We start from the raw sequence: 16808 nt of genomic DNA on the forward strand, positions 1-16808 counted from the left end.
ACATCAAAGGAAACTCAGGGAAACAGAGAGGGAGAGAGATAGTCAGTTAGCCTGAATTTGGCTCAGAACCAGCTTGTGGTTGGGTTTTAATTTCGACTGACTCATAATGTCACTGTGGAGGAAACGACTGGTGACTCGCTTTGTAATGGATTTCTGTGGCATCAAGGCTTATAAACAAAGAATTGCAAAAGACGGAATGTTGACCAGGATTTCCAGATTGTCCTCAACTTGCCCCTGCCTTTGTGTCGCTGAAAGATCATAGTGTTTTCAGGCCAAGAGAAGAGCTCAATAAAAACACACGGGAACAGTATCGATGCAGGTGTAGATGGATCTTGCCAAAGTCTTTGAAGAGAGATTTGTTGTGAACACTGATTCTTGTCCATCGTTTTTTACAAACAACTCTTGTCATGATATATCCCTGTTTATAAAGATCCCTGCTGTCAGTTAAAACAGCCTGCCATAATCCCAAATACACATAATATACCTAAGTATTGGTTAATGCAACAGGTTATTGCAACAGGCTACAGATCTTGCTGCTGGAGCAAGTGAAATCCCTTTAAATAAATGAGAAAAAACAGGCAGGTAAGATCATGCACTCCAATAGAATTCACAATGATGGCGTTCAGTAAACATTAGGCTGCGGCATTGCAAACATTATAATATATACTGATTGATTAGTGTAGTAAGGATATTAATTCAAATTTACATGAACTCTAACCCTAGATGTAGACTTGCCGAACGCTATATTTCCTGTTGAGAGCTGTTTTTGTGAAAGCGAAGATGAAAGCCTGAGGTTCTATATAGTTAATGAGATAGCAGAAGGTGGGAATGGTGGTTTTAATTACTGCCCAGGACTAGTCCAAAGGGGCCGGTAGCTGAAGAGCCTGCTGAGTGTCCTAGGTTGGGAGTTCAGGCCAATGCCAGTCACGCTGTGCATGGCTGCCTTTGATGCTCACTCCCCTCTGCTTTATTCCCACATTGAACTTATTAGATTCTGAGCTGCTTTACTGCACCAACTCCAGTCAAATTCTACACAAATAATGCCATGGTGGAGGAGAAACTACTGAAGAATGAATTCACTTCTTGGACATTCAATGTTTACTTTTCATTGCAGAAAGGCAATAAACAAAAAGCTAACTGATTATCCTAAATCAACGATGTATTTGTGTGTATTTTGTAGCTGTAGCATATCATGGCTGTGAATGGCTGAGCAAGAGGTTCCCAGAGTGTTGTGAGAGGGCACGAGCCTCAGCTGAAAATCATTTGTCCTTAGCCAGTTTAAACATTCAGCAACTCCAAATAACAATATCAATACATTTTTAAAAATGTGTCTTGCTTTTGGTCATAACTGATGTCTTGTTAAATCATGCTTACTGCTATTTCCTGCAACTCAAATCTGTAACAAGTCAAGGCCACCAGCCAAAGAGGTTTTGCTATTGAATGAGCAGGAAGCTGCCAAATTCTAAAACAGACTTCAATAGAAAGTGTCCTTGACTGTCAGAATCACAGCTAACACAATAAGTAATGGCTGTGGTTTCATTTGAATCATCACTGACTTGTTTAAGGCTTTGTTCAACAAAAAATACACAATTACAGATAGAGGTTTGAAAGGCATAGCCAATGAGCTGACTTTGTATTTGACATTCCTGCTGGTTTTCTGTGTCATTTACTCAAAGTGCAATAACCAAACTTAAACTAAAGTCGTTTTGAGTTGCAAAGACCCAATAAAGTGTAACATTTCAATCACTCTGATGTAGCAAATTTGTTGTAGGTTTTCTTTGATGGGTTTTAATTCTTGGTATCTTGCTGTGGGTGATTAGTGCAAGTGTGGAAGGGTTGAGCTTGAACCTGAAGTGCATTCATCAACATCCTACATCCAACAACTAGGTGCACCGGTCTCATGCGCGCACGAGAGAGAGAGAGATACATATTTATAATCTGATTCTGAAATATATATACAACATACAACAGAAAACCCATCCCTCCATACACCACGATTTACAACAAACAGCTGCACCAGTATCTCCACAGTTCAGACTTGTGTGGCAATTAGACATTTGTCATGATAATAATGTCATTAAGTTGGGAGAGTAAGTAAGTAAGTAAGAAAGAACGAAGACTTTTGTTCTTCCATGTATAATCTGTTTTTTTTTTTTTCAATATAGGTAATAAACAACAAAACGCCTAACAAAGGCAAAAAAAAACTAGCCTATAGGGGCCTATAGGCCTATTTGAAATGTGTAGATATCATTCTAAGCATTAATGTTTTTGCAACAAGTAGCAGAATAGAAAAAAGATCTTTTGCCCAGTGTATCATAAAAATTCAACACTTTTATGATCAAGGAACAGATGGAGGAAGGCGACAGTTCAAACACAGTCTTGTCAATAAAAGTGCAATGGTCACGCCTCCTAGTGGACAGAGCAGGTCATTCAACTCGTCATGATCCCTCATCATCGCAAGTAGCCAACATCATAAACGCGTGATAATTAGTGTATTCATCCCACATTGAGGACATTCTAAAAACAAAGTGAGCTACGAGCAGCCAGCAACAGAATGCAATACTACTACTACTACTACTACTACTACTACTACTACTACTACTACTACTACTAATAATAATAATAATAATAATAATAATAATAATAATAATAATAATAATAATAATAATATAGCCAGACAAAATGTTTATTTTTTTCTAAAATCACGCCTCAGAAAAACAAGACAACTCTGCAACTCTAGTTCCCCCTAGTGGCTCAAGTGCATATGTACACGTACATGTTGTTCGACCAATACAAAATTGGTGGTAACGATGTGACCAGTGAACCTTCGGATTAGCGGGCAGCCACCGGCCGAGCGAGGGCTAGAGGACGGGCCCGCGGGCAGGAGACAGCGGCCCCTGGTGCTGTAAGTGCAAATGTGGCTAATATGACTCTCATCCACGCTGTTGTCTGAAGGACCAGCCCAGAGAGTCTGCAGCTGTGGAGGTCCCACCTGGTCCCACCTGGTGGGCAGAGGAAGGCAAAAATGACTCCAGGCCCCTTTACTGAAGAAGGCAAGGCAAGGCAAGGCAAGGCAAGTTTATTTGTAGAGCACATTTCATACACAAGGCAATTCAAAGTGCTTCACACAGCAGGAAAAATGCATTCAAATCACAAAGAAATTACAGAAATACAATAAAATTAACTAAATTAAAAATTATCAATCCAACTGATTTTCTAAACTAATAAAATCACAAACAAAAGAGAAGAGTGCAAAGATAAAAATTAAGTACAATAAAATTAACTAAATTAAAAATTATCAATCCAACTGATTTTCTAAACTAATAAAATCACAAACAAAAGAGAAGAGTGCAAAGAAAAAATCCTTTCAGTCATATGCGCAGCTAAACAAAACTGTTTTTAGCTTGGATTTGAACATTGTCAGAGTAGAAGCCTGTCTCACATCTTCAGGAAGACTGTTCCAGATTTTAGCTGCATAAAACTGAAACGCAGATTCCCCATGTTTTGTCCTGACTCTGGGCACCAGCAGGAGGCCGGTCCCTGAGGTCCTCAGAGTCCGAGATGGTTCATATGGCACTAACATATCCAAGATGTACTTTGGTGCTAGGCCATGGAGAGACTTGTACACAAGCAGAGCTGTTTTGAAGTCTATTCTCTGAGCCACAGGAGCCAGTGCAGAGACCTGAGAACAGGACTAATGTGATCATACTTCCTGGTTCTAGTCAGGACCCGAGCAGCAGCGTTCTGGATGTACTGCAGCTGTTTTACAGCTCGTTTGGAGAGACCAGTGAGCAGGCCGTTACAGTAGTCTAATCTACTGGAGACAAACGCGTGGATAAGTCTCTCTAAATCTGGTTTTGACAGTATTTTTTGATTTTGGCAATGTTTTTTAGATGGTAAAAAGCTGCTGATGTTATTGATTTGACGTGGCTATTAAAGTTCAAGTCTGAGTCCATTATTACCCCCAGATTTCTAATTTGGTTTGTAGGTTTTAGAGCGAGACTCTGGAGGTGACCGCTAACACTTTTTCTTTGTTTCTGTGGGCCAAAAACGATTATTTCAGTCTTGTCTGAGTTCAGCTGGAGAAAGTTGTTTTGCATCCACAAACTGATCTGTTGGATGCAGTGACAGAGTGAATCCACTGGTCCATATTCACCTGCCGATAGTGAAACATAGATCTGAGTGTCGTCTGCATAATTGTGATAGGACACATTTTCACTGCGTATCAACTGACCCAACGGCAGCATGTAGAGGTTGAACAGAAGGGGACCCAGGACTGACCCTTGGGGCACTCCACAGGTCAGGGTCATGTGGTCTGAGACACAGCTACCAATTTCAACAAAGTACTTCCTGTCTCCCAGATAGGACCTTAACCAGTTTAGGGCAGTGCCAGTGATGCCCACCCAGTCCTCTAGTCTCTGTAAGAGGATCCCATGATCGACAGTGTCAAAAGCAGCACTCAGATCTAACAGAATTAAGACTGAGGCTTTGCCCGTGTCAGTGTTCAGGCGGATGTCATTTGTCACCTTGACAAGAGCAAGAAGGTGAGCCTTTTCCATTGTTGTAAAACTGTCTAAAAGTAAGAACCTAGTAAGATGTTTAAGAAGTGGGACATTATTTTTTGAAATAAAGGGAGAGGAGAGCACTCAGAGGCTCTGTGTTGTGCCATTTCTTCATAGCTTCTGCACAATCCAAAGAAAGTCAGTCTGTGAATGACGCTGTAAATAAATGTAATTTAGCCCATTTAATTAATTAAACTTTAATTTGTAATTGTTATTTAAGGCTAATATGCTATCACATAGTTGCAATTTGTATGGTTTTATTCTTATTTTGAGGCTGTGAATGCATTTCTCTCCCAAGAGGGGTGCACCAGGAAAGGTTAGAGAAGCTCTGGGTTAAACTGACATGTCAAATGTAGTAGAGCTGGTACCTGCAGTGATGCTGACTGTGGATCATCTGAAATGGAGCTTAAAGAGGTCGGACATGTTAACCATGTCGTTTGGATCATCCATGAGGCAGACCTGATCCAGGAGGAGGTGAACCTCATGAGAGTTTATTGTTTCAGCTCTGGTTTTAAGGTGCAATCTGACACATTTCATGAAACTGTACTGAACATGATCATATTTAAAATTTGACTAAACCTTTTGCCCATTTGTCTCCAGTTTATAAGCTTGATTAAAATGATCACCGTTCATTGGCGGTTTGATGTGTTACCTAGCATATTATACAAAGGCCAAAATCTATGAAATATACACAGTCTTTTGTTTTGTTTAAAGGAACAGAAATATAAACCCACAGCTTTAGCTACGCTGCCCTAGGAGTAACTGTGCTGGGGGAAGTATGGCAGCTTGAGCACTATCCTCTTCTTCTGACTACTTATTCTATCAAAAAATATTTATTTCTTAATTCCACTTGCAAACTGTTCACCGCCTTCTTTTTCTTTTTCTCACTCCTGAGAACCTGCGGACCCAGATGCCCCTCTCCTGGTGAAGTCCCTGCCCCGTATGGACGGTCCCTCATCTTCCTGGAGAGTGGGTCCAGCTCGACTCAGACGGTCCCTCATCTGCCTGAAGAGTGGCTCCAGTTCGCCTCAGTCGGTCCCTCATTTGCCTGAAGAGTGGCTCCAGTTCACCTCAGTCGGTCCCTCATCTGCCTGGAGAGTGGGTCCAGCTCCAGTCTCCCTCGTGTCCGTCTGTCCGTCTGTGAGAGTCAGATCTCTCCTTCACTCTGGAACTCCTCCAGGTTTCTACTTTTCCCAAGGAGGTTTTTTGTAGTTTTTCCTGGCCGAGAAGGAGGGTCTAAGGACAGAGGACTCTGGGACATCGTCCCTCGCCACCACAGACATTGTCTGACTCCATCGCCACCACAGACATTGTTGATTCATTTCACCCTGGAGAGACAAAGAGACCACGAGAATGGACTGTTGAGCAAGCTTTATTCGAGAGTTATTTGGCGCTCAGACCCCGGCGGAAGACGTTGCAATCATGGGCACTCCATGATCTATTTGTATTAGATGTCTCCCCCCGGAGCCTGGAGACTGGTGGTGGTAGATGTTAAGAGGAGGTAGAGGATGAGGGGAATGCAGAGGAGGAGCAGGGGAGGTGGTGGGTCGCAGTACGGTTTGAGCGGCCGAGCCATCAGCCTGAGGGCTTAAATGTGACCGCCTGGTGCTGATTGGGAGCGGGGGAGGAGTCACTTGAGAGCGTTGATTGGGGATGAGGAGCAGGTGCGAGGGCCATGGTACAGACGCCCCCTGACCTTTCACCCTACTTCTTTGGCCAGGAAAAACTGCATAACCTCTTTGGGATAAGCGCAGAAACCTGGGAGAGTCCATGGTGAAGGAGGGATCTGACTCTCACAGACGGACAGGCCACGCCCGCTTGAGTGCGATGATGGCGCTGGGGAGCGGGGTCCTTCCATGGAGGCCTTGACGTAGATGGATGGAGTTAGGTCTTCCAGGCTGAATTTACGCAGGCTTCATTTCTCACTGTGGCCCTCAGAGGCAGCTGTTGTTGTGAATTTGGGCCTTACAAAAATAAATTGATTTGATTTGATTAAATGATTTGTAAATTGTCACTTCAATGGCACTTCTCATTAATGACATCACAGGGATTTCGTTTAAGAATTCAGCTCTACTTCCTGTAACCTTAAACATTTGTTTTTCATCACTATTCACAAGCTGCAACTTCACAGATGTAAAACTATGATAAATATTTACCACAGGTTCTATACCACCAAACTAAGTCATCATTAGAAAAACATGAGAACCTGTCATGGCGACTTAAAGTGTAAAAGTAGTGCATGTGCCCTTTGTATTCATTTGTTATTTAGGCAGGGATATTAAGTATGTCTAACTGTTTGTGCATTGTTCTTTCTGGAAAGACAGAAATGGAAAGTTTTAGCCCAGATGCTGTTTCCAGTGTCGTCTCCGCTCCTTGTCATTGGCTGTTGGAATCCATGTGTGGAAGTGTGTCTCTGTTTCCTGGAGGTTATAATTCATGTTCGACTGAGTCAAGTCACGTCTTTTACCGGTCTGCAATTTGTGATTTGAATGTTCCTTCAGTTGTCACTTTTCCACACTATGAAACTGAAGCAACAGTGACGGCCTTCAACTAGAGATGACTGTTCAGTCGTGACTAAGCACGACTGAACATTTTAAGAAAATCTGGCTAAAAGTCATGTAGTTTGTCCTCAGCTTCAGTTCTATGTATCTTAACTATTAAAAACAGTAAGTTATCTACACTTTGTTAAAACAGGTAACAAAAAATGTATGCAGATGCTTCAGAGCCAAGTCCAATTTGTGATTTCAAAGCTCGCCATTGCATAAATCCCAGAGGAAAACCCTCGTCTTGTTGTTCTCTGAAGTATTTTGCCTCTTTTCAGCCTCAGTGTTTGGCCCATCCTGTTGTTCAGCCATTGTCTGTGCTCATGAATGGACAAGTGGAGCTGGAATAATGAGGACACGGGCAAACTGCACCACTAAATAAGAACATTCACAATGTCCACTTTCTGATAAAGACACACAATGTCAGCGAGTAATTACACATTACAATAGATTATATATTTACCATTATCGTTGTTGTTTTTTTACTACTAACAATATTACACAGCACACTAATGGTCTCGTCAAAAAGTGAATTATACAAATATACATATAACTAAGCTACACACTTTGGTGATTATTCCTTACCTTTTTAGTGTTTGAGGTGAAGGCTTTGCAAATGTTCATGTGTTCATGTTTTGGGTTGATAACAGTGCCCCCTGGTGGAGGCTCCTGTGGCATGTGAACTGAATAAAGTGCTGAAGAGGTGCAGAGTTATTTAGACTTCTGTTTACTGTTTGGATTGCGGCTTTGTGTATTATTGGAGTTAAGCAGAATTTTGCATTGGTGATGCTGGTGTGGTTTCCTGTTTGTTACTTAGATTAATTATATCAGTAAATTGGTGTTCAACCAAAGTGTCCATCCTTTCTCATCAGTCTTGTACTTCTGTGCCTCAACTTGTTTTGTGTTGTAGGATTTGTCTTGTACCATTTCAAACAGTTGATATTTGAATAATGTGATGACTTGCTCTATATTTCTAGCTCTCCTGCAGATTTCAGCTGGATTTCAACAAGTGAAGCTCGGGAAGAGTGGAGGCCATCGCCGAGATTTCAATGATGGTAGAATCAACACCAGACAGGCCATGGAGCACGTCAAAGTTGCCAAGACTGGTCTGTGGTATCCTTTTTATTATCGTAGTGCTTTTTCAGGGAAGCAATATTTCAATGATCATGTTACCCAACAGGAGTGTCTGGGCGGCCCATTCCGCTCTCGACAAACTACTTTCGTATCCTGTCCCGACCTCAGTGGGTCTTGTATCAGTACCACGTGGACTTTAATCCCCCAATGGAGTCTCGACGCCTCAGATCTGCGCTTCTCTATCAGCATGAGGAAATCCTGGGCTCAGCTAGAACTTTTGATGGAGCGCTGCTTTTTCTGCCTCTCAGGCTGCACAGCAAGGTACAACATACTCTTTGTAAACATTGGCCGGGTTATCTCACAGCTTAAAGGGTGTGGGTTCGCCGCCCGGGCCTTTCTCTGCGGATTTTGCATTTTTCTTGTGTCTATGCGGGTTTCCTCCGGGCTCCGCTTCCCCCCCATCAACCCAAAACATGCACTTCAGTCAATCCTCCAGCTAATGTCCTGACCAAGTCTGGCACACGATCTGCAGATTGGTCCTCGGGCTGCTCCTGACACCTTGACTCTACGCCATTGAAGAATGGGTCAAATGCAGTGGGCAAAATCCCACACAATTAAGTGTACCTTAACAGTGTTTGCACTTTGCTGTGATGTGTTTAGGAGACTGTGCTCCACAGCGAGACGAGGAATGGGGAAAAGGTTCAAATAACTGTGACACTGACCAATGAGCTGCCACCAGTTTCTCCTGTGTGTATCCAGTTCTGCAACATCATTTTCAGAAGGTTAATGTGCTTTTTAGAGTATAGTAGTCCTGCACTCACTAAATGTTAAGCAATTATTTAAATGCACTGTACAGTATTGTACTTTTTTAATTAGGCTTTTGAGGGTGATGAAGATGCAACAGCTTGGAAGAAACTACTACAACCCAAACGATCCTCTTGAAGTTCCAAAGCACAAGTACACAAAATCTACTATTTAACTTTCTGGTCACATGTTCCTTCATTCGTTGCCAAATTTCTTCACCAAAATGTTTCATATAAAATATTCACCTTAAACCAAAACCTTTCTCAGGTTGACCATTTGGCCTGGTTACACTACCACCATCTTGCCGTATGAGTCTGCCATCATGCTGTGCACCGACGTGAGCCACAGGGTTCTCCGCGGTGAGATCGACATAGCATGGGACCGCACACCCAACAAAACTTTCACGAAGGGAGACGCTGAGATTTCTTTCAGGAACTATTTCAGGAACGTAGGTGACTCAATAATGACACAAATCCAGCTCTGGCACTGTTGTGGCTTCATCTGCTAAAATGTTTTCTTGCAGCAATATGGTATAAACATTGTCGACTGCAACCAGGTGATGCTGGTCATTCACGTGAAGAAGATAGTTGGTCCCAGTGGAGGCCTTCCTCCTGGATCCGCCTTGTTGGACCCAGAGCTGTGCTACCTCACAGGTCACTGTTTCATACTGCAGAGCTCTGAAGCACAGGGTTGTTGTAATTCTCAATTAAATGCATTGATTTGCAGGAATGACAAGATGCGATCAGATTTCAACATCATGAAAGATTTGAGTGTTCACACTCGACTGAGCCCTGCAGACCGAGAAACACACCTCAGCAGATTCATTCACGATGATACAGAAGTAAGTGCTAAAATCTTTTGTCACGTAAATTAAAATGGCGCTCGACTGAATATTATTTTCAAATTAACTGCTTTCCTGTGTTTTAGAAATGACGAAGCGCAGTCAGAGCTGGACAAGTGGGGTCTCAGCTTTGACAAACAACTCGTCCAAAGACTGGCAGAGTGCTTCCTGCCGAGAGGATATTTCAGGGACAAAAATCTGTAAATATTCTGCAGATAATTGTCAAGATAATGGTACATTATTGATCAATACTTGGACTATGTGATGAAACATTATGTCACCACAGTACGAGTATAATCCCTGTCGTGCTGAATGGTCCAGAGAAATGCGTGGAATTCCTCTGACAAGCCCCCCGCATTTTTCCAACTGGCTGCTGTTTTTCACACGACGCAACACTAATGAAGCTCAAGCTAAAATGCATGAATATGCAAACCCTTCCAAGAGTCTGTGATGGACTTGGTATCCGCCTTCAGCGAGCTGTGATGTGAGCGACTTTGCTGATCTATTTATTTATTGATGTGATTTCAAATGTATTTTTAATGCTTAAGTGTTAGAAAGTCTCAAGCATTGCTTTTACCTGTCAGGGTTGAATATGAGGATCATCAAGAATCTCTGCTCAGAGCCCTGCAGCAGAATGTGTCACCACAAACACAAATGGTACACTGAAAAATCACAACAAATGAATGAACTTGGTGCACGTGTTAAATCTGTAATGTGTACATTTCTGTAAGTGGTTGTGGTCCTCTCCAGCATCAGGCAGGACAAGTACGATTCAGTCAAAAAGTACTTGTGTGTTGACTGCTCTACACCCAGCCAGTGCGTTGTGAGTCGCACTCTCAGCAAACCTCAGGGGCTGATGTCTGTCTGCACCAAGATCGCTCTTCAAATGGCCTGCAAGATGGGAGGAGAACTGTGGAGCGTGGAGATCCCTGTAAGACTCATGTTGGGCTCAGCTGGGACACGTAGTTTAGAACACCTGCCTCTGCAAGACACACTTTAGTAGCAAAGCATCCTGATGGGAAACCTGTCCAAGCCCAAACCATGTCCCAGTATTTTATGTTTCACTCCCATTCAAGGTGCATCATGTTGACAAGTCTCTTGTTTCTTGCTCAAGCAGCTGATGATTGTGGGCATTGACTGTTACCATGACACCACTGCGGGGAAAAGGTCCATTGGTGCGTTAGTGGCCAGTCTGAACCAGGGAATGAGCAGGTGCGTTTACTCTTCCAGGTTTACATTTTTATTTTTAGATTGGCCAGTTGAGGTTAGTATTGGTTTGTTTTTATGTTCAATCTCTTTCTTTAGGTGGTACTCGAGCCGTGTGTTGCAGCACAGAGGTCAGGAGATAATGGATGGTCTGAAGAAGTGCCTTGCTGGAGCTTTGAAAGAGTTCCTGAAGTTCAATCAGTGTCTGCCCTCACGCATCATTGTGTACCGAGATGGAGTGGGAGACGGCCAGCTCCACAGCGTTGTCAACTATGAAATCGCACAGATCATGGAGGCCATCAAATCTATGGGCCAAGACTACATGTGCGCTACATTTTGAACTGATTTTTGAATATCTTGTAGAAAAAGATTCAGGTGTAGGCATCTGGACTTTTTTTAATTTTATATATATATATATATATATATATATATATATATATATATATATATATATATATATATATATATATATATATATATTTCAGGCCAAAGCTCAGTGTGGTTGTGGTGAAGAAGCGCATCAATAGCAGGTACTTTGCACTCATTAATGGCAAAGTGTCAAACCCTCCCCCAGGCACCGTCGTGGACTCACCTGTCCAGAGTGGTGAGTTAGAGCAGTATCTTTTCTTTTGTACTCATTAAAGACACTACCTGATTTTTACAGTGAAAAACAGAACTAGCTTATTTTAAACTCTTTGCAGCGGTCCACAAGTATTGATCATTTATCAAAGGCATTCTGAGCATCCAAAACTCACCGCGATTACTTTCTAAGTACTTTTCACTGCTCTGAAGCCAGAGCGAGTTTTGCGCTCACTTTAAAGCTATAAAACATTAGCATGCTAACGGTGCACTTCCTGCTTTGCAGAGAATAAAATGTTCCATAATTAGACGCAGAGAAAGTGCTGTTTTTACAATTGATCTTTACTGAAGCAGATTTTACTTCAGGGCGTGAACAAATTCAGGCACAGCCTGTGAGTGTCATCTCACCTCCAACTCTGAGAACTTCTAATGACACATTTTTTAAACTGCATATTGGCAGGTATGACTTCTTCATTGTGAGCCAAGCTGTCAATCAGGGAAGTGTCGCCCCAACGCATTACAATGTTGTGTACGACACCAGCCTGACCACATGCAGCAGCTCACCTACAAGATGTGCCACATGTACTTCAACTGGCAGGTGTGTGTAGGACAGTGTGTGTAGGACAGTGTGTAGGACAGTGTGTCGGACAGTGTGTGTAGGACAGTGTGTGTAGGACAGTGTGAAGGACAGTGTGTAGGACAGTGTGTGTAGGACAGTGTGAATGTCAAACTTGACAACCTGTTGTTTTACCTTTAGATGTCTAGACTGCTTTCTTAGTTTGTTTTAATGATCCTCATGTTCTTAAATAGTCTCATAAGCCATATAACATGACTGAATAGTCATTTTTGTTCTTATTTTCAATTTAATTTTAAGTCCGTGGCTTTATGGCTTTATGGCCCAGCAGTTTCAGGAACCGCGGCACGGCCATATAGCCTCATGGCTAACCCTAACCTTAACCCTAACCTTAACCCTAACCCTAACCCTAACCCAAACCCTAACCCTAACCTTAACTCTTAACCCTAACCTTAACCCTAACCTTAACTCTTAACCCTAACCCTAACCTTAACCCTAACCTTAACTCTAACCTTAACTCTTAACCCTAACCCTAACCTTAACCCTAACCTTAACCCTAACCTTAACCCTAACCTTAACCCTAACCCTAACCCTAACCCTAACCCAAACCCTAACCCTAACCTTAACTCTTAACCCTAACCTTAACCCTAACCTTAACTCTTAACCCTAACCCTAACCCTAACCTTAACCCTAACCTTAACCCTAACCTTAACTCTTAACCCTAACCCTAACCTTAACCCTAACCTTAACCCTAACCTTAACCCTAACCCTAACCCTAACCCAAACCCTAACCCTAACCTTAACTCTTAACCCTAACCTTAACCCTAACCTTAACTCTTAACCCTAACCCTAACCTTAACCCTAACCTTAACCCTAACCTTAACCTTAACCTTAACCTTAACCCTAACCCTAACCTTAACCTTAACCCTAACCCTAATCTTAACCCTAACCTTAACCCTAACCCTAACCTTAACCCTAACCTTAACCCTAACCTTAACCCTAACCCTAACCCAAACCCTAACCCTAACCTTAACTCTTAACCCTAACCTTAACCCTAACCTTAACCTTAACCTTAACCCTAACCCTAACCCTAACCTTAACTCTTAACCCTAACCTTAACCCTAACCTTAATTCTTAACCCTAACCTTAACCCAAACCTTAACCCTAACCCTAACCTTAACCCTAACCTTAATTCTTAACCCTAACCTTAACCCAAACCTTAACCCTAACCCTAACCTTAACCCTAACCTTAATTCTTAACCCTAACCTTAACCCAAACCTTAACCCTAACCCTAACCTTAACCCTAACCCTAACCTTAACCCTAACCTTAACCCTAACCTTAACCCTAACCCTAATCCTAACCTTAACCCTAACCCTAACCTTAACCCTAACCTTAACGGTCTAAAACGGCACAGTCAAATAGCGCAGCAGTTTCAGGAGCCGCGGCACAAAATAACATGGCAGTTTCGCTCTGTAGACACTCCCTAATTTTAAAGATCCACAAGTTATTTTAAATAATTATTTCAAGGGTACAATTTTACTTGCAGTCGTGGATATAATTTAGATTTTTGTAAATGTTAACTGCTTGTTCATAAACTGTTTAATATTCATATTAAAATATTATGCAAACAAGTTGAGACTCAAGACTACAAAATAGCAAATTTATTCATTATATTTTTCTTTAGAAAAGATTGCACATGCACACCCACACAATGTGTAACCAGTAATATAGGCTCTGATAATTTTATATCATAAAGCTAGCACACAATAGCAGACTCTTAAACAATATGGTCTTAAAGACACCATGGGGGAAGCTTGCACTGTTTGATTATAAAGTTAATGTAGAAAAAAGGCAGTTTGAAAATCAAGTATAAACATTTAAAAACAATTTTACAAATGGACAAAGTACAAAAAGAGCAACAGTCACTTGAACTTAAACTATGAGGATATGGTCGGTCTTCAGGAAAAAAAAAACTATTAAATAAGATGAGGCAGCTGAGAAATGTACAGGAAATATTATAGAATGTTTGCATACATTCCATTTGGCAGTTTCAGTTGAACTCTTTGTCAAAAAATAAACTTTGAGATGCTTAACAGGAAATGAGGTTAGGGTTGAAACTCATCAATCACAAGACTGACATCCGGACAATCCTTTGGGTAACTTTCTAATACATTGGCCTTAAATGTATACATTCACTACTCTACAGTAAGCTGGATTTTATAAATGTACAGTACTTGCATCCATTAAAAAAATGCAACAATTTCTGGACCTTAGACAGACTGAATAACCAGATTAAATTTGGCCATACAAAATATAGAGGTAGCTTTGTCTTAAGCTAATTTTAAAACGTTAATGTGAAATTGTTTGTAGTATTTAATTACATTTCCTATTGCACTGTAGTACGTTATGGTCATGGATTAGTGTGATATCAGTATAGGACTATCACTTAAAGTGCTTTTATTTTTCAGTATTTAACCCGGCTCAGTCCTGTAACAGTTTAATTCCCTGCACATCACAGGAGTAGTGAAGTTTAGCTATGACGTGTCACGTGTGACAGAAGAGCAGACATGCACACTACTGGACAAGATTTAAACCATTGTGCAATTATAAGGCAAATACATGAAGGTTGGATCTGCGAGGCATTTCCAGTCAACTGGACATCAAAGGTGGATTCTGCTGCAGAAACCCTGTAAGTACAATGTGCTTGTTCTGTGTGCCTGACATTTGAACGGGGGCATAGAGAGAGCGGTTCATTCTGTTTTGTCACTCTAGTATTAGTATGCATACTTCTGCGTAAAGTCTCAGTAACAAACGTCCAGAGGTACTGTGCCTGTAAAGCATACTAACCTCAGACTGATTTGTGAGTAATTCATTCATTGAAAATGTGGATTATTTTATGTGACATTCTTGGTAATTTTCTGCTATACTAAATGACTGCATTGGCAGACACTGAGGCCTTGGAACCAACACGGTTTATATTGAGAAACTGACTTTTATAACTTGACAAAATACACTTGATTTCAATATACAACAGATCAACAATATTTTAGACTCTCAAATTGCATTTTAAAAATAAATTAATTTGTCTTTTTATAGACTTATCTAGTATATAATCAGACTTATTTAACAGGTGCAAGTCTATGCATTAGGTCCGTCCCTTTCTGAGCAGTCGTTTTCCTGTTTTCAGAGTGCGTAAGCTGCGGGGCAGAGCCAGGCCCGGGAGGTGAGGGCAGACAGTGGGAGCAGAGCAGATTTTTCCAATGGCACCTAATGGGAAACCCGCAAGGGACAATTGATGGCATTAAAAATCAGCAATTTAATACCTAACGTGCCACTCCCTTCCTCCACAGTCCTGTCTGTCTGTATGGGCCTCTAGGTCCCTCCCCTTCCTCTCTCCAGAAGTAAGTAGGGATCATGAAGCTATCACAGGTGACACTACACAACACAGAGTTGAAGCATGTTGGACTAACTTTCACATCAAGGGTAACCACATTTCCCAACAATGGTTGTCAAAGACAATGCAGTTCCTCTCACAAAAACTGGTACATTTGCATATTGTGACAATTAGGACATAGTTATTATCACATTCACTTTTCTTTACTTTACTAAACACCTGTAATAATGTATTTGTATTAAACAGACATCTGAGATATAGAGAAACTACTTGTCACTATTTGTTTCTGTAATCATGAGCTAAAAGGCCTTACATTGCACTTTGCAATTTAAAATGAATGTGCAAAAACTTTACATATAACATACTCTCAGAATGCCAATTACATTTTTGTTCACATTTTAACTCAATTTGTGAAACAAAAAATGCACAATGCTAAAGCACCACATTTATTCTTCTTTACATAAAATGAATCTGTTAAGTACGTAATTAAATCTATGTGCACCAGCAGCCTTTGAGCATCCCATGAGTTACAGGAAGAGACTCATTGTAGGGGACGGACATGGTCATATACAACACTCAGAGAAACAACTGAAGATACCGTACTTCTTGTCTAATGCACTGGCGTGGGTTAGATTAGTCTATCAGCAGACAGTTAGACTTATCTAGACAGTGCTAAAGGAATGTAAAGTACAAGGTGTATACTGGAAATGTAAGGGGCACCCAAGACATGTGCATTAGACGAGGAGAGTGTTATTGAGGTATCCTCAGTTGCTCACTTACGTGAAGGAAATAGAGCCTTTAAGGTGTGAAATGAACACTCTTCTTCTGTTTTGCCAAGCAGGTGAGGAAAAGAAATAAAAACAAAAAAATATGATGATGGCATATCAAAAGTTTGCACAATGACAATGGTAAAAAAGACCTTGTAATATTAAAACAATTGAAAAAAATTTGTATAACATAAATAACATGATATATTTACATTTAGGAAAGTATAGTTTTCTCTGACGGTAACATGTTATGTGACCTTGCGTGCTACTTTACAAGAGAAGAGATTTACAAAACAAGGCGTTCTGGAGCTGATACAAAAGTTCAACTATTCTGCACTTATCTTTTTATAAAATCGTCAAGAAATCATGCATCTGTAACACATGCTGAGAATATTCCATATGGTTTGTCTATCAGAAGAACAAAACTATTTACTCTATTAGAAATAATTCCAGTTTAAACAA

At 41.1% G+C, this 16808-nt stretch overlaps 1 protein-coding gene and 1 pseudogene across 1 annotated transcript in view; one reads left to right on the forward strand and one right to left on the reverse strand.

Moving 5' to 3' along the window:
• The first annotated feature begins 8045 nt into the window (after positions 1–8045).
• On the forward strand, positions 8046–12387 carry LOC140347427 (piwi-like protein 1; annotated as a pseudogene).
• Positions 12388–13831: 1444 nt separating this feature from the next.
• The window catches only part of rimbp2b (RIMS binding protein 2b), a 58896-nt gene continuing 55919 nt past the window's right edge, over positions 13832–16808 (reverse strand). Inside the window, 3 exon segments of the mRNA XM_072433521.1 lie at positions 13832–15373; positions 15376–15434; positions 15437–15452. Coding sequence (XP_072289622.1) covers positions 15305–15373; positions 15376–15434; positions 15437–15452 — 144 coding nt within the window. The 3' untranslated portion in view covers positions 13832–15304.

Source organism: Eucyclogobius newberryi, unplaced genomic scaffold (genome assembly GCF_026437365.1).
Source record: "Eucyclogobius newberryi isolate DKJ021-1_F unplaced genomic scaffold, fEucNew1.0.hap1 SCAF_6, whole genome shotgun sequence".
NCBI classification, from domain to species: Eukaryota; Metazoa; Chordata; class Actinopteri; order Gobiiformes; family Gobiidae; genus Eucyclogobius; species Eucyclogobius newberryi.